Genomic DNA, 22433 nt, shown 5'->3' with positions numbered 1-22433 from the left:
GGATTTTCTTATTTAATTTTCACAACAACGACTTCAGGTATGTAAATTTATTACTGTCAGTGTACATTAGGGTAAAAGCGTCAATGAAGTCACAGAGCTGGTGTGTTAAGATAGCCAGAGCTTCGGTTATATTTTATGTTTGCTCATTTGGGTTTATTTTTCTAGTCTTTTTTTTTTTAACCTAATTGTAACTTCATGGTGCCAATTCACATACCACCTTCATTCAATAGCAGCATTTTTTAGGCACAGTTATTGAAATTGCCTTTCGTTCCTGTATGTCCGCTCATTTCACATAGCAGCAGTTCTGAGTGATTGGTTATGAAATCTGAGTTTCTTTCAGAGGGCACAGGTATGTAGAACACTGTGTGTAAGCACTCATGCTTGAAGTGTCTCTAGTAGGAGCAGGCTCTGAAACAGTATTGTTCAAATCTAGTTCACCTTTTTAAATTCTTGGTTAATAACTTAATATAACAGGATAACTCTGCCTGTGAAAATTTGCTCCATTTAAAATTCTTACACACCTGTAATCCCAGCACTTTGGGAGGCCGCGGTGGGCGAATCACTTGAGATCAGGAGTTCGAGACCAGCCTGGCCAACATGGAGAAACCCTGTCTCTACTAATAAAATACAAAAATTAGCCAAGTGTGGTGGCGGGTGCCCGTAATCCTATCCACTTGGGAGGCTGAGACAGGAGAATCACCGAAATCCAGGAGGCAGAGATTGCAGTGAGCCAAGATCGCGCCACAGCACTCCAGCCTGGGCTAGAGAGTGAGACTCTGTCTCAAAAAATAAAATAAAATAAAATAGTAAAATTCTTCCCGTTTTGCTTCAGGCTGGTGGGTAGAACGGCAGAAACTCAATCACCTATTTTTCTATATTGGAGAAACACAGTGCTATTTTTCTTTTCTTTTCTTTTCTTTCTTTTTTTTTTTTTTTTGAGAAAAGTTTTTACTCTGTCACCCAGGCTGGAGTCCAGTAGCCCTATCTTGGTTCACTGCAACCTCTGCCTCCCGTGTTCAAGCAATCTTCCTGCCTCAGCCTCCTGAGTATCTGGGATTACAGACACGCGTCAACATGCCCAGCTAACTTTTGTATTTTTGGTAGAGACAGGGTTTCACCATGTTGCTCAGGCTGGTCTCGAAGTCCTGGGCTCAACTGATCTGCCCACCTCAGCCTCCCAAAGTACTGGGATTACAGGCGTGAGCCACTGCGCATGGCTAGTACTATTTTAGAGGAGAGCCTTTGGCCTTTTCTCTGACCCTCCCACCACAGCATGCCTCCATAGACAGGGATGGCCATCCATTAAGACAAATATCCTGGCAAAGTTTCTTTAATCAAAATCTACAACAGAATATCTGTGCTTCTGTTTCTTGTCAGAATAAATCACTTTGAGCTTGTGCTTTCAATTTCTTCTTTAGCACTTGAAAATATTGAGAATTGACTGTAGAATACAGAACGTACCCATTTTTCTAGAGGAAGACTGTTCTTTGAGATCTAGCCACATGAAGGGAAAAGTATATACTGTAGCTACACTTTGTTAAACTACACTTTGGCACGATGTCATTGACTTGTCCTCATAAGGACAACCCTATGAAACACTCTGTTGTTATTTTTTTATATAAGCTGCTACTAATAATGTAATCTGCTCCATTTAATAGCATTTATTTGAATAAGATTCCCCATGAAAATTCATCTCCTATCTTTTCCTAGGGAGAATTGTGCTTCTGCTGAGCAGATGGTGTGTTTTCATCCAGTGGGCTCTGCGAGTCTTGACCCTGGTTGTGTTTACTGTTTTACATTGGCAGCTAGGATCCTCAGAGCCAAAATCATAATCCAGCTCCACCGACTATATGGAACTACAAGGCATTTGTTTTGTAAATGAGTCTTAGTGAGAGTTTATTTTATTTTACAACTCTTATACATTTCTTCTCCTGATTATTTTTATCAAATTTTTAATATTTTATGAGATATCTCACCACCTTTTTGAGACAAGTCAGAATTTAGATTAGTAAATAAAGTAGTTTGCAACTTGACTATTAAAGGATGACCTGGGTCATTTAACGTATACAATAAAAAGAGCATATTTCCTTTTGTTTGAATTTATTAAGAAATAATAGAAGGTGGGTGCGGTGGCTCACGCCTGTAATCCCAGCTCTTTGGGACACCAAGGTAGGCAGATCACGAGGTCAGGAGATCAAGACCATCCTGGCCAACATGGTGAAACCCTGTCTCTACTAAAAATACAAAAAAATTATCTGGGTGTGGCAGCACGCACCTGTAGTCCCAGCAACTCGGGAGGCTGAGGCAGGAGAATTGCTTGAACCCAGATGATGGAGGCTGCAGTGAGCCGAGATCACGCTACTGCACTCCAGCCTGAGTGACAGAGTGAGACTCCATCTCAAAAAAGAAAAAATAGAAACAACACACAATATTTTTATTATGGCTAATTCTATATTTTATTTTATAGGAGTTTTTGTCAGAAAGTGAAAATGGACAGCACAAGCTAAACATGATGCTGTCTAAAGGGGAACTTCTGAGTACCCTGCCGACCAAAGAGAAAGCAAAAGGGATCCAGGCCAAAGTTGCAGCTGCAAAAGAAGATTGGAAACATTTTCATTCAAATCTCCACCAAAAAGAATCTGCTCTAGAGGTATATATAGCCAACCACATGGAAATATTCTGTGTTATTTGTTATTGTTGTTGTTGTTAGTGAAACCACAGTTTCTGTATATCAAAGCCCCTTTGTCAATGATTTTGGTCACCCCTATCTGAACGTAAGTGGGCAATGGGCTAACAGTAAGGAATAGCCCAATGCTAGAAGTGGGAGCCTCCCTGAAGAATTAAGTAGCTTCCTGCCTGTTAGGGTCTATTGTCACTGACTTGGCCTTGCACTCTCCCAGCAGGAACAGTCAGTTTTACATTTCAGCAGAACACTTAGCCTTTCATGTGAACTGCCTCAATTCTGGAAGGTGGTCTAGGAGAATGAACAGGAATATCTATATAAGCCACAAAATGTTGCAGATGAGAGTGTATATTATAACTAATGCAAATACCAGGTAGTAGGTTTTTAGGCATTAAGTATGCAGAAACAATGTTTATATAATTTTATTTTCTCCACACACAATCGAAGATGAATCTATTATAACCATAAAATAATTACTGCCACAATATAATTATTTTTTTCTTCTGAGATTATCTATTTTATGTATTGACTCCTTCAGAGGAAAATTTAGAGGCATAGAGGGTATCTTTTCCTTTTAAAACACTTTTTGGCAGAATAGATTCTTCATTTGCTTGTGATCATTATTAATGAAGGTTGGAAAAAGATAATGATAGAGAAATAATATTCAGTAAGAGAAAATGTGTATTTCGTCAATTCTTTCCTGATCCAAGACCATTGATCTCTCTTTTGTAATGGTGACAGTTTTTTCTTGGCTGGCATCCTCCATTTAACAGAGTGATAACCATTGTGCCGAGAAATGTTTCCTTAATCCTTCAGGGATCGTTAATGCTATGTGGTCTGAGCTCTGAAGTATCAGCTGTTGAGTGTAGCATATTTAGCGTTGATTACAAGGTTATTTAGTTCAAGAAATGCCCAAGAGTAGGTGAGTAGGTCATGAATTGCCTGTTTTCTTAATCTGCTGTTCCCCTCAGAATAGGTATCTATCTGTTTTATTTGATTCTTTCCTTTCCTTTTTCCCTTCCTTTCTCTTCCTTTCCTTTCCTTTCCTTTCCTGTCCTGTCCTGTCCTGTCCTTTCCTGTCCTTTCTTATCCTTTCCTTTCCCTTCCCTGCCTTCCCCTCCCCTCTCCTCTCCTCCCCCTTCCCTTCCCCTCCTTTCCCCTCCCTCTCTCCCTACCCCTCCCTCCCCAACCCCTTCCCCTCTCCTCCCCCTCCCCCTTCCCCTCCCCTCTCTCTCCCCCTTTCTCTCCCCCTTGCCCTCCCCTCCTCTCTCCTCCCCTCCCCTTCCCCTCTCCTCTCCTCCCCTCCCCTCTCCTCCCCTCCCCTCTCCTCTCCTCCCCTCCCCTCTCCTCTCCTCCCCTCCCCTCTCCTCTCCTCCCCTCCCCTCTCCTCTCCTCCCCTCCCCTCTCCTCTCCTCCCCTCCCCTCTCCTCTCCTCCCCTCCCCTCCCCTCTCCTCTCCTCCCCTCCCCTCTCCTCTCCTCCCCTCCCCTCTCCTCTCCTCCCCTCCCCTCTCCTCTCCTCTCCTCCCCTCCCCTCTCCTCCCCTCCCCTCCCCTCCCCTTCCCCTCTCCTCCCCTCCCCTCCCCTCTCCTCCCCTCCCCTCTCCTCCCCTCCCCTCTCCTCCCCTCCCCTCTCCTCCCCTCCCCTCTCCTCTCCTCCCCTCCCCTCTCCTCTCCTCCCCTCCCCTCTCCTCTCTTCCCCTCCCCTCTCCTCTCCTCTCCTCCCCTCTCCTCTCCTCCCCTCCCCTCTCCTCTCCTCCCCTCCCCTCTCATCTCCTTTCTTTTTAGAACCTAAATTCCTGATCGTGGTCCCCCATTTGCCCTGTTTTGTGGTGTATTAGTTCATCCTCACGATGCTATAAGGACATACCCAAGGCTGGGTAATTTATAAAGGAGAGAGGTTGAATTGACTCACAATTCTGCAGGGCTGGGGGGGCCTCAGGAAATTTACAATCATGGCAGAAGGGGAAGCAAATACATCCTTCTTCATATGGTGGCAGGAGGGAGAAGTATGAGGAAAAGCGGGAAAAGCCCATTATAAAACCATCAGATCTCATGAGAACTCACTATCATGAGAACAGCAGCATGAGGGTAACCACCCCCATGATTCAATTACCTCCCATCTGGTCCCTCCCAAAGCACATGGGGATTATGGGAACTACAATTCAAGATAAGATTGGTGGCGGGGGGGGACACAGCCAAACCATATCAAGTGGCCCCATGAGACTCCAGTAACAGGAAGATGGAAACACCTTGAGTTTATGAATTTAATTATTCAGCAAATATTTGTTGAGCATCTTCTGTTTTTGAAGGACTAGTCTAGGCTCTGGGGCTATAGCAGAGAATAAAACAGAACCAAGTCCCTGCCTTCGTGCAACCTAAATTTTGGTAGAATACTCCAGAAGTTATTTTGGTATTTTACATTTGTGAGATACTAACTTTTCAAAGGAGCCTTACAGCTAACCCATGTCCCTCAGAGGTGAGTAAGGCAGATGTGATTTTCCCCATATTGTAGACATCCCAGACCAGATACAGGTGGAACCTTGAGCTATTCTCTCATAAGTTTCATTAGCTCTTGCCACTTAGATTTTTCAGCTAACCTTTATGTACTCCCTCTTGGACAATACTACCTAAAGTACTGGTTGTTTTTACAGCCTTTAGTTGACTCACAGGGTAACATAAATAACAAATTCACATTCACATCCACCTACCACTTTATAAGTAAGAGACAGTAGATGCAGACACCTTTGCTAAAGTTAAACAGTACCATATAAAACTTTATCAAACACATTTTACACCTAGGGTACTACATAGTAACTGTGAAAGTATTATGACATTCTTATGTGATAAGCACATAACATTATTTAGTATTTCTTATCACTTTATAAATCAGAATAAATTATTTATTAACAACATAAGCACATAAACTACATGGATATGCTTCTTCTTGTACCCTCATTAATGAAAATCAACCAAATGTTGACTGACATTTCTTTACATTCCTGTAAGGTACTATGGTGTGTCTTAGGAAGTGTCAGACCCAGGCCCTCCCCCCATGGAGCTTGCAGTCTAGTTTTGGAGACAAGGCACACCTGTGTCAGATGAAAATTCACAATCCAACCTAATCTATGATGAAGTATATAGGCATGGTATAGACAACAAATGCTCTAGAAGTTGAGAAATGGGTGTGATCTCAGAAGTGGGCCAGAGAGTTAGGGGGGGAACATTCTATTTTCAAAAGGAGAACCCTAAAAAGTTCTTAAAGGATATTCAAAAATTGTATTTGTGCCAAGGTGAAAGATGGAGTGTTTCAGACTTTGGAGTGGGCTTGGTTTTTTTTGTGGATTTTTTTTTTTTTTTTTTTTTTGAGACAGAGTCACCCTCTGTCACTCAGGCTGGAGTGCAGTGGCATGATCTCAGTTCACTGCAACCTCTGCCTCCTGGGTTCAAGCAATTCTCCTGCCTCAGCCTCCTGAGTAGCTGAGATTACAGGCACATCCCACCATGGCTGGCTAATTTTTTGTATTTTAGTAGAGATGGGGTCTCATCATGTTGCCCAGGCTGGTCTTGAACTCCTGAGCTCAAGCTATCTGCTCACCTTGGCCACCCAAAGTGCTGGGATTACAGGCGTGAGCCACTGCGCCCAGCCTGGGTGGACTTTGAATGCCAAGTGAAGGACCTTGGACTTGCTATTAAAATATTTTATTGTCCTGGACACTATCTAAAACCTTGCAGAATCTAAAGATCCAAATGAAGGACTTTGAAGTAAGTGCTGAGCCTATCCAGGACTGGCTGAGTAAAACTGAGAAGATGGTGCATGAAAGCAGCAATCGCCTCTATGATCTGCCAGCAAAGAGGAGGGAGCAGCAGAAGCTCCAGGTGATGAGCCCGCCTCCCTGTAGCCCCATCTGACCTAGTCTTTGTCTGTCCTCTGTCCACCTTACAGATGCATGCTCAGCACCCTTGAGTTAGACTGTGCTGTCGTGAGACGTAGTGTGTTCATTCCCCACTTCTGGTGGATTTTATGTTTTCTGACTTTCCTTGGAAGTATGATTTGTTTCCTTCCATGATTTGTGCTCCACGGTGTGTAGACTGGAGATAATAAAGCCTCCAGGGTACACGGACTGCCTTCCAGTGTTGATTTCCATGTTCTCTGGGCCAAAGCTTCGTCCGCGATGTGCTTTTCCCCAGCCTCTGAATAGTAACTTGCTTGTGCTTTTCAGTCTGTCCTTGAGGAAATACACTGCTACGAGCCTCAGCTCAACAGGCTGAAAGAGAAAGCTCAGCAGCTGTGGGAAGGACAAGCTGCCAGCAAGAGCTTTAGGCACAGAGTGTCGCAGCTATCTTCTCAGTATCTAGCGCTAAGCAATTTAACAAAGGTAACGCCTGGCACGTGCTGTGTGTGAGTGTGATACTGATGTCACAAAATTGGAGTTGCAGCAGGTTCTGCAGGGTGTGCATTGCATCCTGACCCGCCCACGATGTGGGTCTCCAGGTCAGCAGTAAGGGGCGTATGTGCTGTTTCCTCAGCCTTGCAATCTGAGTTCATCACTGTTGTTGCATCAGCTTGATGTGGCTCTCTGAAAAGGCCGAAGGAGGTTTCAAAGATTGAAGAGACTTCCAGTCTTCATTATTGCACAAGATATTCCTTTTAATACTGAAATGATATGTTTCCCAGGGCTTTGATTTGGAAGACTCAAATCATAAACATAAAGCAAAGCTCAGAGTTTTTGTTCTAAAGAATCCCAGATTAAATTACTTTAGAAAAACATGGATTCTAAACAGTTTAAATTTTATTAGATTAAATATAACGATATTTAAAAAAATTCATCTGAATCTTTGCATTCATTATATAGTAGTCAAGGATGTGTTGACTAAAAGTTTCAGTTCAGATTCTAGAGCAGAGCTCAAAATTGGCAATGGTTCAGACAACTGATTAAATCTCTTTTCAAATAGCTTAGAGGAAAATAAATGGAATCCTACTACAACCTCATTTACAGCATTCAGCCAGTATAACGTAGACCCATTTTGAACTGTGTGTTGCAGGCCTATCTTGAGCTTTATGTGGCTTATAACCTTTGTTTCCTATATTTTTAACTTTCAGATGTTAGAACATAGGGACCCTGGTATAATTTAGTCTTTAATTTGGCCGCATCTGTTCTGTAAGTGTGGATTTACGGAGGGTCTGCTCATTTGGGTCTTCAATACACATCACTGAGGCAGTCACACTAGCTTAGGTCTGGGAGTAAATAGTCTATGTTTACACCCATTTTTATTCTGATTGTTATTTTGGGTGTCTTTATAAAAATTGGCACATATCTAAGTTAAGATAAGGAATGAATCATCTTAGAATGAATGAAGAGCATCTTTCCATTCCTTTGTATTTACTTAGATACCAAAAGTAATCGATATATGAATGTTTTGAGAGCTGTAGATTATTCTTGTAAAGTCTTCACTGTGTTAGATATGACCTATAATTGATAAACAAAACCACATGTACGGTCCCACGTTTTAAAATTTAGAGATATTACAAAAATCTCAGATTATTATTTTTTTAGAACTCTGGCTACAATGTAGGTCATGTGGGTTGTTGTGTCAGGTGAGTCCAATGTGATATGTGAAAGCTAGAAACTACTTTGATCAGTCTCCCAGACAAAGCATTAGGGAGAAATTTTACTGATTTAAAATAATCATGATAGTCATAAAGAATTGGAGAGGCATAAAATTGTAACTTTTTTTTTTTGCTTTTGACCCAGTTATTCTAATAGTTTTATGATTTAGAAAGATCTTTGACATATCTCATAGATTTAGGCCAGACTTGCCTTGTATCTGTGCAGTGTATGAAGCCATGACTGATTGCCTTTGTTTCAGACAAACCGTTAGTTTTACCATTTGTCTCTGTGGGATGGACAGCTCGAAAACCATTTCTGTCATTTCCAGGAGAAAGTGTCAAGACTGGATAGAATCGTTGCAGAACACAATCAGTTCGCGCTTGGGATTAAAGAATTACAAGACTGGATGACGGATGCGATTCACATGCTGGATTCATACTGCCACCCGACATCTGACAAAAGTGTGCTGGACAGCAGGACGCTCAAGCTCGAGGTGTGCATCTTTACATAGAAATATCTCCAACCTACAGAATTTGTTTTTCTCAAATTTCCCATCTCCATCCACCTAGGGTGATGATGTCACATTCTCTCCATGAGAAATCTCAGATGCTTTGTGAGTGCAACGCTGTCTGCCTTGGGTGGACATGCCAGAGAATTCCTGAATTATCTGATCCCAGATGTTTTCCAAAAAATAAAATAAAATAAAGCCCAAATGTGATTACTTGTGTGATCACTTAAGAGGCTACTTTTAAATGAGATCACAGACATATTCATTATGGGAAAATATTTTGAGGAAACATTTTATAGGGCAAAACATTTTCCATCTTTTTCAACTCACTTGTCTTCCTGTATTTAGCCAATTCTCCTCCCATCCCAAGATATGAGTTCAGTTTTGCATTTGCGATGAAAACAATGAATCTGCATTCATTTGTATACTGGGTGCCTTCTAGGAGACTGGCACTCCGTCTTGACACCAAGGAATCAAAGGTGAATAACATAGTCTTTTTCCTCAAGGATGTTACTGTCTGAGGTTGGAGGTCGAAATACAGAAGGCAATAACCACAGATGCAGATGTACTTATGGTGTTATAGACATACACAGGAGTGCAACCGTGCAGGAAGGATGGGGTTGAAAGTTGGGACAGGTTTCTTAGGAAGTGTGATAGGTAAACTGAGTTGTGTGGGGTTTAAATTTTTTTTTAATAAAATTAAGATAGAGTCTTGCCTTCTTGCCTAGGCTGGTCTTGAACTCCTGAACTCAAGCAATCTTCTTGCCTTGGCCTCCCAAAGTACTGAGATTACACGTGTGAGCCACTGTGCCCTGCTATAAACCAAGTTTTTGTTTTGTTTTTGGTTTTTGTTTTGTTTTGTTTTGTTTTAGACGGAGTTTTGCTCTTGTTGCCCAGGCTGGAGTGCAATGGTGTGATCTCAGCTCACCGCAACCTCTGCCTCCCGGGTTCAAGCGATTCTCTTGCCTCAGCCTCCCAAGTAGCTGGGATTACAAGCATGCACCACCACACCTGGCTAATTTTGTATTTTTAGTAGAGATGGGATTTCTCCATGTTGGTCAGTCTGGTCTCGAGTTCCCGACCTCAGGTGACCTGCCCACTTCGGCATCCCAAAGTGCTGGGATTACAGGGTGAGCCACCGTGCCTGGACAAAACCAAGTTTTTAAGAATGATAGGGAGAATTATTTTGGCAAAGATAACTGGGTGGAAACTTGGGAATGGTGGCGGAGGGGGGAGGAAAGTGTGAGAACAGCCAGAGGAAAGAACAGCGTAGTGTGTGAGAAATTGCTACCAGTTGCTTACTGACACAGCAGAAACTGGTGGCGATGGGTGGCTGAAGCTGAGGCTTTGGAAGTTGGCAAGAACTACATTATAAAGAGAGATGAAGCTTTGTCTTTTAGGCAACATTATCAGTTTTATAACTTGGAATTAAAACTTCCTTCTGGCTGGGCTCAATGTCTTGCACTTATAATCCCAGCACTTTGGGAGGCTGAAGTGGGAGGATTGCTTGAGCCCAGGAGTTCAACACCAGGCTGGGCATCGACCTCACCTTTACAAAAAAAAAAAAAAAAAAAAACATTTAAATTAGCTGGCCATGGCAGCATGTGCCTGTAGTCCCAGCTACCAGGGAGGCTGAGCTGGAAGGATCACTCGATCCCAGGGGTTCGAGGCTGCAGTGAGCTATGATTACACCACTGCACTGAAGCCTGGGAGAGAAAGATAGACTCTGTCTCTGAAAAAACAAAAGAAGGAACTTCCTTCTCACATAGAAAAAGAATAGTACTTATGAAGAACATGAAATATATCATCTATTTCTATGGGTTTTTTTGGTTGCAGAGACCATAACGTTTATAAGCTCTTCATCCTATAGCCTTTGAGAAATCATGAATTCTACTGTACTATATTTTTCCCTTGTTAAAACCAGTAAAGTAAAACTTCATTAGAAGGAAGGGATTATTCAGAGAAGACTGGAGACCTTCAACACCAAGGCCACTTAGTAAAAACCAGCGGGTAGCTGGTGACTGGCATTCACCAGCAAGCCACTTCCCCACTCTCTGTCTCAGCCGACTGGGAGCTCCAGGGCTGGGCACAATTGCATATTATTCTGTGATCTTTAGGAGCTCTGTCATATTTAAAGCCAGAAATGTTAAACATACAAATGACAAAGGACTTCTGTGTTTGTTTTCACAGGCTCTATTATCAGTCAAACAGGAAAAAGAGATTCAGATGAAAATGATAGTGACCAGGGGAGAATCTGTCCTTCAGAATACCTCTCCAGAAGGCATTCCCACTATTCAGCAGCAGCTGCAGAGTGTGAAGGATATGTGGGCATCCCTTTTGTCTGCAGGGATTCGTTGTAAAAGGTGAGGGAAACTACAGCCAAGCACTGGGGAAGCTATTACTAAAAGATCAATATAATACTACTGAACAGACCATTCCTGTGGCCGGCTTCCCTTCCCTTCCCTTTCCTTCCTTCCTTCCTTCCTTCCTTCCTTCCTTCCTCCCTCCCTCCTTCCCTCCCTCACTTCCTTTCCTTTCTTTCTTCCTTCCCCCCCTTTTCTCGATTCCTCTTTCTTTTTCTTTCTTTTTTCTTATTAGAACAAAAGAAACTGGCAGATATAATCTCACATTTAGATTGACCTGAGTACTGTGCCAACATGTTAATATAACTTAAAATGCATGTTTCTTTTTGTTGTTGTTGCTAACATAAAAATACAAAAAAAAAGATTCATAACGTAAAAATATAGGGATTAAAACCAAGTAGTGGACTTGGGAGGTAAACCCAGGAAATACAAATAGAGGAGTGAGAAAGAAATGGCTGGCAGGGGGAGGGCAGTAAGTAAAGGGTGTTGTATTAGCCCGTTCTCATTCTGCTATGAAGACATTCCTGAGATTGGGTAATTTATAAAGGAAAGAGGTTTAACTGACTCCCAATTCCTCATGGCTGGGGAGGCCTCAGGAAACTTACAATCGTGGCGGAAGGGGAAGCAAACACATCCTTCTTTGCATGGTAGCAAGAGAGACAAGTGCTGAGCAAAAGGGGAAAAGCCCCTTATAAAATCATCAGATCTCATGAGAACTTACTCACTATCATGAGAACAGCATGGGGGAAACCACCCCCATGATTCAATTACCTCCCATTGGGTCCCTCCCATGACATGTGGGGATTATGGGAACTGCAATTCAAGATGATATTTGGGTGGGGACACAGAGCTTAACTATATCAGGTATGCTATCAAGCAAGTTGCCCACCATTGTGAGCAACTGCAACTTAATCCAGTCAGGCAATGCTGGGAGCTGGTATACAGTGTGAGCCTCAGTTATCCCATGCAAGGGCAGGGGATCTGGGGTATTTGGAAACAAACTCCTATGAATTAGAAGAGCAATTGAGGGCTGCCCCTCAGGGTGAGCTTCCCCTGCCCTTCTTGCCTACATTGCCCTCAAACTGAGAGTACATCACGGACTAGAGAATGTCTTCAAGCTAATAGATCTAGGAGCAATTAGAAGTCCAACTGGACTGTGCTGCAGTGGTGTGATCTGGGGGTGTGGATGGTTGGAGCACTTATAGTGTCTGCTGCAAAAGGACCCAAAACCTGGTAGTACAATTAGGCAGAAATGATTAATGGAATTTATTTATTTTTATTTTTATTTATTTATTTTGAGACAGAGTCTCGCTCTGTCACCCAGGCTGGAGTGCAGTGGCCAGATGTCTCGGCTCACTGCAAGCTCTGCCTCCCGGGTTCACGCCATTCTCCTGCCTCAGCCTCCCGAGTAGCTGGGACTACAGGTGCCTGCCACCACACCTGGCTAATTTTTTGTATTTTTAGTAGAGAAGGGGTTTCACCGTGTTAGCCAGGATGGTCTTGATCTTCTGACTTCGTGATCCGCCCGCCTTGGCCTCCCAAAGTGCTGGGATTACAGGTGTAAGCCACCATGCCCGGCCTGATTAATGGAATTTAAAATATAGCATGTGTAGGCAGGGCGCAGTGGCTCACGCCTGTAGTCCCAGCACTTTGGGAGGCCGAGGCGGGTGGATCACAAGGTCAGGAGATCGAGACCATCTTGGCTAACACAGTGAAACCCCGTCTCTACCAAAAGTACAAAATAATTAGCCAGGGGTGGTGGCGGGCACCTGTAGTCCCAGCTACTTGGGAGGCTGAGGCAGGAGAATGGCATGAACACAGGAGGCGGAGCTTGCAGTGAGCCGAGATCGGGCCACTGCACTCCAGCTTGGGTGACAGAGGGAGACTCTGTCTCAAAAAAAAAAAAAAAAAAAAAAAAAAAAAAATAGCATGTGTATGAGACAAGGGAAGTGCTTAACTTATCGATAAGAGAAATAATTAAGTTTTAATATTTAGACCAAGTCAGGAAATATTGTCCTTTTATTTCATTGTGATTTTCTGATTTTTAATCTCACGGAAGGTGGTTACTGTGCTTATTCTTCTCCCCTGCTCTGAATGTCTTGCTCAGTTTGATAAAGTGTTGCTTCCCTCCCTGCCTAGAGCTTTGGCTCCAGAAAAGACACACTCAGGGGATCTCTCTCAGTTTCACCTTTGAGCCTCCCCCAGTGTCTTGTGTCCCCCCAGCCGCTGACTCTTGATAGCTATTTCCATGTTTCTGCATATTGGCCTGGGTTTAACTGTCCCTTTGCTTCCTGAGGCTGCCCTTCAGACCTGGACTCAGTGTCGTTAAGCCCTGGGCAGCTTGCTCACTCCCAAGCAAGCTTCTTCCTGATCTCTTGACCCCTTGCTTATTGGAGTGGATGGAGCAGACACAATGACATTTTAGACTCCTAAGGATTCTCAATGTGGATTTATTGTCCTTTCAAATCCCTTTCAGCCAACTCGAAGGAGCTCTCTCCAAATGGACAAGTTATCAGGATGACGTTCGACAGTTCTCCGGTTGGATGGACAGTATGGAAGCCAACCTAAATGAATCGGAAAGGCAGCATGCGGAGCTGCGGGATAAAATAACTATGCTCGGAAAAGCCAAGGTGAGAGCTGGATTTCAGATTCCATTTGTTTTCTCACAGGCTTCTTTAGAATGCCACAGTCAGACAAAAATGGGATTACGTGTATGCTAGAACAGTGCACATAAGCAAATTATGTTTGGGGCTTGTAGTGTAATTTCTAAAGGCTTCTTAAACTGGACTTTCATTTGTGATTATTTTATTAGTGAGTGAAAATTTTCCCTTCCAGGAAAACCATGTAGATCCATGTTTTATGATACAAACCATTTAAAATGTAGCACCATGAAATATCTTTTAATGTCTTCAGCCTGCTCATCATTAAGAAGTCTTTCTTTTTTTATCACATCCTTTTGTGTTATTTTTTGTGCATTCGTCATAATGCTTATATTAGTACAGTACTACATGGAAAGATTTTTTAAGTAAATAATGGCATGTTCTTAAAACTTATTGACAGTAGTAGTCAAACATGAAGTTTTACAGTCCTTTGGTTTACAGCTGCAGCCTCACTCCAGGGCATGAACATTGGGCAGCCTGTTCCATCACCCCCTTCCCATTGTCCTAAACAGCACTTATGATCTTCTACACAGAAATCCTTTAACCTCTCACATTCTCTATTTCTGCTCATTTGTATCACCTCACCCTGAATATATTACATTGGAAACCTCATTATTCTCAGTGCCTTCTTCCTCATTGCCACTTTGCATCTGGCACTAGGTCCTACTGATCCATCCTCTTCACCTGAACTGGAACAGACTCTTAATTTTTCACCTTGTTTCTTGCCTCCATCTATTGTTATCTCCTGTAAAGATGAATGTCTCACTTCCTGCCTGAGGTCCTGTGTTGGCTTCCCATTGTCTATAGTATAAGCTCAATCTCCCTCGCCTGGTTTGTGAGAATGGAAATAAGTTCCTCTGCCATGCTCCTTTCCTTCACGCTCCCAGCCTCCTCCCTTGGGCTCTCCAGCCTTGCTGAATCTCACACTATCTCCTGAACATGCCACAATCTTCACAATTCTGTGTCTTTGCATAATCTCTTCCCTTTTTACAGAAGGTCCTTGCTCTGTCTCTGCCCCTGGCAACCTCCTACTTATCTTTCTGAATGAATTTTGAAGTCATTTTAGCTATGCTACACCACCAGTGCTCAGGCTTGATTCATTGTTCTGTTCTCTCATAGCCCTTGGTTCAAAGCTCTTTATCAATTTCATGTATATTTGCATGTCCCTCTCCTTCAGTGAATAGAGATGCTTAATTTTCTTTATATCCTCAACACTTGGCTCTCTGTCTGACACAGAACACACGCTGAATAAAAGTTATTTAAATGACTAAATGATCTTGCGTGACCTATGCCAAGGTACTTAATGTTTCTGGGTCTCATTTATGCATCCATGAAATAATATAATTATCTGCTTCATAAATACCTGCATGTATTATCTGTTATAATAATTAATTGCTTAATTAATTGGATTGTTCATCTATTCAATCAACGTTTATTGAGAAATTGCTACATGTAGGCATTGTGCCCGATTCTAGCAGCAAAAACAGTCAAGCATACGTTAGTGGGGATGCATGCACTCAGTAATAAGTGTACAAATAAATAATTATAACTGCTGAGTACTATGAAGAAAAAAAAAAGTAGTGTGGTGTGAGAGAGAATCATTTTGAAAAGGCTTATACAGCTTGTTTGAGGCCAAGGGAAAGGGACAGGAAAGGTCTCTCTGAAACAGCAGACATATAGTCCATGCACTAAAGAATTTAAGCCAGAGAAATCAGCCTGGGGAGGAGTTGAGGAACCAGCATTCTAGATAGAATAAACAGCAGGTCCTGGGGTTCTGTGGAGGGAAAGATCCTAGTGCAATGGGGAGCTGCGAGGAAACAGGCAGGTGTTGTTGCAGCAGAGAGTAGGCAGGGAGGGGCTGCAAGGGGAGTTTGATGGAGAGACAGAGCCTGATCCTCCATCGCGATGTCAGCTGCTCTGAGGATTTTTCACTTGATCCCAGCAGCATTGGGAAGATAATCCAGGTTTTAAGCTGAGAAGCGACATGATTCAACTTTTAATTACAAGACATTATATCACTTAGACTGCTGTGTGGAACATGAAATAAGGGACAGGGAAAGAACTGGTGGCCGGGAATCTGCCTGGGATACTACTGCAAAGCCCAAGTGAAAGAGGAGGGCAGCCTGGGCTGGGGAGTTTGCAGGAGATGTGGGGACAGATGTCGAAGTATCATAGGAGGTAGAGCTAACTGGATTTCCTAATGGTTAAGAGGACGGAGAGCTAGAGAGGATGCTGGAACAATTCCCATGTTCTGGGTTGACCGTCTGGGTGGGAGGTCATGGCATTTGCTGTTTGAAAAGAGATAGAAAGAGAAGGGGGCTTCATGGGGGGCTGGGGTAGAATAGGGATGGAGTGAACATCAGGGGTCCATTTCTGGACATAATCAGTTTGAAATGTTAAGAGTAGAAATATAAAGTAGTTAATTGGTGATTCATATCTTAGAGAAAGTTCTGGCCCAGACATAAAATACACACACACACACACACACACACACACACACACACACACATCCATACATTCACACACATATCTGTGTCAAATAGATAAAATGATGGAGGGATGGACGAATAGATAACTTGAGGTCACTTGTCAACTGTACAATTAAAATATCTTGATTTTAGCAGTATCATTGATGTGATGGTGCATGAGTAACCACTTTATTTTTCTTAAATGCTCTCTAGTTATTAAATGAAGAAGTGCTGAGTTACAGCAGCTTGCTGGAGACCATTGAAGTCAAAGGGGCTGGCATGACAGAACACTATGTCACCCAGCTAGAACTCCAGGATCTACAGGAACGATACAGAGCCATCCAAGAGAGGGCCAAGGTATGGCAATTACTTTCCTTGTAGACTCACCAAAAGGGGAGTGTTTGGAGTTGTGCTCCTTTAAAGACTCATTTATGTTCAAGAATGACAGGCTTGGGAAAACAGAACAAAAGCAAAATGAAATTTTAATATTTTAAAGGAATTACTGGCAAAACCAAAAACCTTCAAATATTGTTAGTATTATGAAAACTATGAAAGTAAGATAATTTTCAACTAAAAATTCCTAGAAATGTACCAACTTAAAAAAAATTCTGGACAGCTACAATTGAAGACTCATAAATGCCTTATTATGTCTGATGATGAGAGTTTTCTAAGGTGGGAAATAATCACTGATAGTATTAATGATTCTTCATTTAGTCCTCACAAAGAAAATAAATATGCCTTTTCAGAGCGCATTCTACTGTGGAAAATTTAATCCACAGTAAATCCAAATCCTCATTTAAGGCACAATATAAGAATTTCAATTTTCTTCATTAACAAAAGTGAATTTTTATGAAATTAGTAAAGTGAATTCATTTCTTAGCCTGTCTGTTACATTTTATAAGGTGTTCAGAGATCATGTAGTTAATTCAACAAAATAATTAATAACCCTTTTATTCCTGAAATATTAGGTTTTTATATTTTTACATAAATCTTGAAGATTCATGATTCTAGGAAATAACTCATATTCCAATGTCTCAATAATTGTACTTTTCTAAAATTACAAAAGTGAATTACAGCACATTGATGCTTTATAAAGTAATGTGTTCTTGTCTTCATTATTTTAAATGCTAATTATAGGAAGCTGTAACCAAGTCTGAAAAACTTGTCCGCCTGCACCAAGAGTATCAGAGAGACCTAAAGGCATTTGAAGTTTGGTTGGGGCAAGAACAAGAAAAACTCGACCAGTATTCAGTTCTTGAAGGTGATGCCCACACTCATGAGACAACATTGCGTGATCTTCAGGTAAAGCCTCCTTTACCCTAAAACAAAGGAATCTTCATTCTGAATATGGAATTATTATTTTAAGCAATACGAAGTTAATAGAAACCTTGAGTCCAGTGGCTAGCTGACACACATTAAGTGCAATCCCCATAAGGTTTGATCAAGAACATTCTGAGACCTCAGTAGCATGTGCTAGTTGACATCATTTTGTAGGCAATTTAGATAGGACAGGACTAGCACTTGGGGAACTCATAGACCTTCTAGGGTGGCCCTGACAAGAATGGCTGAAGATCTAATTGATGGGATTGTCTGGCTTACCTGCCTGTTTCTCCCTAAGGGATCAAATCAGATGTGGGGGACAGCAGCAGGTGTCATTAGAAGGTGACACAAAGTCAAACTAGTGGCAATATCTTGAGCCATGTAATTTTAAGCAAAACCTGCCACATTGCTGATGGTACAGGTTTGGGCTCAGAGTTCTAGAAGAAGGAATTAGAGAAGTAAAAAAAAGTAAGTGTTGGTGCCCAGGCCAGCAGGCCATAATTCACGGTGAGATGCCAGACATGGTGGAGAAAGTGGTCACAACCTGTATACTTATTTACTCATTCAGTATTTACTGGATACTTAATACAATACAGATACTTTGCTAGCTACTTCAGGTAAAGATGATTAAGATATGATTTCTATCTTCAAGGAACTTGAAATCTGATGAGGAACACAAACCCATAGAAAGATGATTACAAATAATATGGGGAGGACATTAATAGACTAATATAAGGGGTCTTATGGTAGCATCAAAGAAGGGCCCATAATCTTACCTGAAGGAATAGGTAGGAATCAAGGAAGTTCACCAAGAAGGGGCCACCATGTACAAAACAAACAGCAGAAGATGGAGAAAGGCCAATGAGACCACTTTATGTCCCACCAGCGATGTGTTGGAACTTACAAATGAGCCATCAGCCCTGATCAGAATTGGTTCAGGATTGGGTAAGTTTTACCTACAGCTTGGACAAGGTGGAAAAATCAGGGACCATCATGATTATCAGTCACATATAATATTTCTGGCTTTTTCTACTAGGTCTTGGAAATTGTATAATGGCAAGAGAATGGGGTTGGGATTAGGAAGTTGGGATTCTAATCCTTGGTGGGACCCAACACTAGGTGACTTCAGGCAAGAGACAACTTCTCTGACCCAGTTTCATCCACAGAGTTGTAAGGATTAACCGAAATGGAAGAAAATCTTATTTAAATATATGTTCTACTCATGAAATAAGTAAATACTAAAAGTTAGAAGGGTCACAATTTCCTTAGCTTACTTAAGGGTCTCATCCATCCTGCCTCCAAAGAGTAGGATCCACAGGTTTAGCTGTTGTAATTTATTTGACTAGAATTGACTATTTTCTTTAAATAACCCTTCTTAGTTCTACACTACCAACATCACTGGTAAGCAAATGCTGAGCTCCCTGTGCTTTTGTGTAGAACTAAGTCAATAGTTACCCGTCACCAGCAGATGTTGCTGTTGCTCTGGTCAAAAGAAAATATTTCACTTAAGCTGGTATTCATGTGGTACAAACCTAACCTCCCCCTGATTTCACCATGCATTAATTCTTACATTTTCTATCGTGAGCTACCACAAAGGTTAAAAAAGAAGGAAGATGCTAGTGGCAGAAAGCAGTGGTGGAGAATTGTGATGCTGCAACCACAAAGCAGAATTTCTTCAGGATCCTGATGTTCTGTAGCATGTACATGGTATAGGGATTGGCCAGTAGTGTGGAACATATCCAGAAATTATTTTGTATAACCTGACGGCCTAGTTTGGGTCATAGAACATGTATATAGTTTATATATTTTTAATATAATATCTTTAAAATATTAATATATTTTAATATATACACACATTTATATTACCTATAGATTTTATAAATTTAACAATTATATATATATTTATTTAAATATTGAACCATGTTTTTCCTTCAGAATACAGACTTGAAATTTGGGATATATGAGAATTTATTTAATAGAATATTAACTTGGATAATAGATAAAGTGGTTATTTATGAACTATGGAAAAGATGTTGAGAAGATTAATAAATTAGTCAACTACTGTCCAGGGCCACAGTGTCTGTATTTTTAAATAAAATATTATTGGAATGCAGACACACCCATTTATTTATGTATCGTCTGTGTTTTTTTTCATACTACAATGGCAGAGTTAAGTCATTGCAACAGAGACCTATGGCCCACAAGGTCCAAATTATTTACTATCAGGCCTTTCATAGAAAAAGTTTGCCAACCTTGAATTAGGAAAATGATTATAAAAAATTATCTTGAAAAAAAGTCTAAGAATTTTAGAATAAAGTTTATGTATTTGTTGCCAATTTGATTAATATTTTACCATGTATATCTATAGTTCTTCTCTTTCCATGTGCATATGTCTTTACATTATACCATGCTTGAAGTGACATCATATTTGAAGAAAAATTTTCTATTAGTTGAAACCATATGAGAATGTTATTTTTGTAAGAAAAATATTTTAGCAATCTTAAATGGTTTTTAAAATATAGTATTGAGAAATACTATGTTTTAACTACATATACTGATATTTTTAACATTGTTGATGGGATTTGACTTGATTTATTTTACTTTAGGTGATCAGATCAAGTGACAGTATAGATTTATGTTTATCACCAGAAATATAAGTGTGCCATGTTGTTTTACCAACATCTTTAAGGATATAAGATTCTTTTTAACCTATAAAAAATATCATATGCTCTTCAAAACTTGATTTATACTAAATTTGTAGGGTAAATCTTTGGGGCTTAGGCTTTGGTGGAGGAAATTTATTTACACCTCAGAGCTCCTGGTGGGCAGGTGTGATGAACCAATTTCCCAAGTTTGTGTGCCCTGCACTCTCCAGGTTCAAATTTTCTTGGCCACCACAATGCCTAGAGTACAGCTTTGGCAAAAGATTCCTCCTTAGCAAGCAGAGGTTTCATTGTTTCTTTCTCAGTCACAAATGTAGCACTGAGCTATTCAATGTCAAAGCAAGAAGCTTAAGGCACTTTAAGCAGATTATGAGCTATAATAAGCCTAGGTCATTCTTTTAAACAATAGCCCTTTTTTCACAAGTGTTTTTGCCTGTAAACTAAAAAGTCAAATTTCGGAAACTGTTGATTGAGAAAAATATTGGGGTGGGTGTGTGTGTGTGTTGATTATTTTAATTGAAAAAATTTTAGGAATCCTTCTGACTTTGGAGAAAATATGGTTAGGGACATATTTTTGTATAGGGCATAATAAAATCATTTTTTTCTAATGAGAAGTTCAAGCGGGCACAGTTGGCTTGGGCGAGATGCTAACCCATGCAAGTGTGAAATATGATTGAGAGTGACAGCCATACTTTTTTCTCTGCAGGAGCTACAGGTACACTGTGCAGAGGGGCAGGCCCTGTTGAACTCAGTGCTGCACACCAGAGAGGATGTGATCCCATCAGGTATCCCACAGGCAGAGGACCGGGCTTTAGAGTCTCTCCGGCAAGACTGGCAGGCTTACCAGCACAGGCTGTCCGAGACCCGAACTCAGTTCAATAACGTGGTGAACAAATTGAGGCTAATGGAGCAAAAGTTTCAGCAAGTAGACGAATGGCTCAAAACAGCAGAGGAGAAAGTTAGTCCCAGGACCAGACGTCAGTCTAACAGGGCAACCAAGGAGATACAATTACATCAGATGAAGGTACATCTCATGTAGATTCCTGATCTTTGTCAAAGCTACAGTTACCTTGCATAGTTTGTTTCATTAAAATATTTAGTAACTTTTGTCCAAAGCTTAGGCTTTGCAAAATCTTTTTGATTATCTAGAAAGTTAAAATAAATTACAATGGAGCATTCCTCTTACAGCAATTATATCATAAATTAGTCTTTGATACAAGGTAGTTTAATGTAACTATTTTATATTTTCTTTCCACCCTATTACCTTGTTTTGTGAAGACACATGAATGCTTGTATTACAATAATTTAAGTTTATGGTTCTGATATGAAATTGCTCCAATATAGTTTATTGAAATAGTACTTAAGAATTAGTTTTATTCTAAGTTTTATGCAATTTTAGTGCACACATCTAAAATAATGCTCGAGCCTTAGGAATTTATTTTCATTATCCACCCATTTTAAAATTGATCTAAGTACAATAGGAGGTCTAAAAAATCATGCCACTTTGTTTTCATGTTTATTTATTTTATTTAATTTTTTTGGAGACAGAGTCTCGCTCTGTTGCCCAGGCTGGAGTGTAGTGGCGCGGTCTCAGCTCACTGTAACCTCTGTCGCCTGGGTTCAAGCGATTCTCCTGCCTCAGCCTCCCAGGCAGCTGGGACTACAGGCGTGAGCCACCGCACCTGGCCTGTTTTCATTTCTAATTTTTGAATTGAAGTGTAATAGATACAGAAAACTATCCAACTCAGTGTACAGTTGACATCACATTGTTGTAATATAATATTTATGAAGATAACATATGGCATTTTCAAAATTATATCTCAAAATAAACATCTTCTAAACATACACTGAAACCATTTCCTGTAAGAAGATATACATTTGTCTTATTCGAATGGCTAAGATTGAATCTTTCCCTTCGATACTTTGTCATTTCAGAAGTGGCACGAAGAAGTGACTGCGTACAGAGATGAAGTTGAGGAAGTGGGTGCTAGAGCTCAGGAGATACTGGACGAGAGCCACGTGAACAGCGGAATGGGTTGCCAGGCCACCCAGCTGACTTCCAGATACCAGGCCCTGCTTCTCCAAGTGCTAGTGAGTGGGTCACCAGGCGCTCAGCATAGACCAGCAAACTTCGCCGGCTAAAATAGCCTTCCTTTCAC

General features: G+C 41.1%; 1 protein-coding gene across 5 annotated transcripts in view; it reads left to right on the top strand.

Moving 5' to 3' along the window:
* The window catches only part of SYNE1 (spectrin repeat containing nuclear envelope protein 1), a 512392-nt gene that overhangs the window by 257538 nt on the left and 232421 nt on the right, over positions 1–22433 (top strand). For all 5 annotated transcript variants that reach the window (XM_054558331.2, XM_054558330.2, XM_054558328.2 and 2 more), the window contains 10 exons: positions 2468–2650; positions 6416–6559; positions 6904–7059; positions 8621–8785; positions 10991–11163; positions 13640–13793; positions 16505–16648; positions 17429–17593; positions 20981–21298; positions 22210–22365. In XM_054558331.2, coding sequence (XP_054414306.2) covers positions 2468–2650; positions 6416–6559; positions 6904–7059; positions 8621–8785; positions 10991–11163; positions 13640–13793; positions 16505–16648; positions 17429–17593; positions 20981–21298; positions 22210–22365 — 1758 coding nt within the window. The remainder of the gene's footprint in view (positions 1–2467; positions 2651–6415; positions 6560–6903; positions 7060–8620; positions 8786–10990; positions 11164–13639; positions 13794–16504; positions 16649–17428; positions 17594–20980; positions 21299–22209; positions 22366–22433) is intronic.

This window comes from Pongo abelii, chromosome 5, assembly GCF_028885655.2.
Source record: "Pongo abelii isolate AG06213 chromosome 5, NHGRI_mPonAbe1-v2.0_pri, whole genome shotgun sequence".
NCBI lineage: Eukaryota > Metazoa > Chordata > Mammalia > Primates > Hominidae > Pongo > Pongo abelii.
The sequence above is the reverse complement of the archived record's forward strand: the minus strand, read 5'-3'. Positions and strand labels throughout refer to the sequence as shown.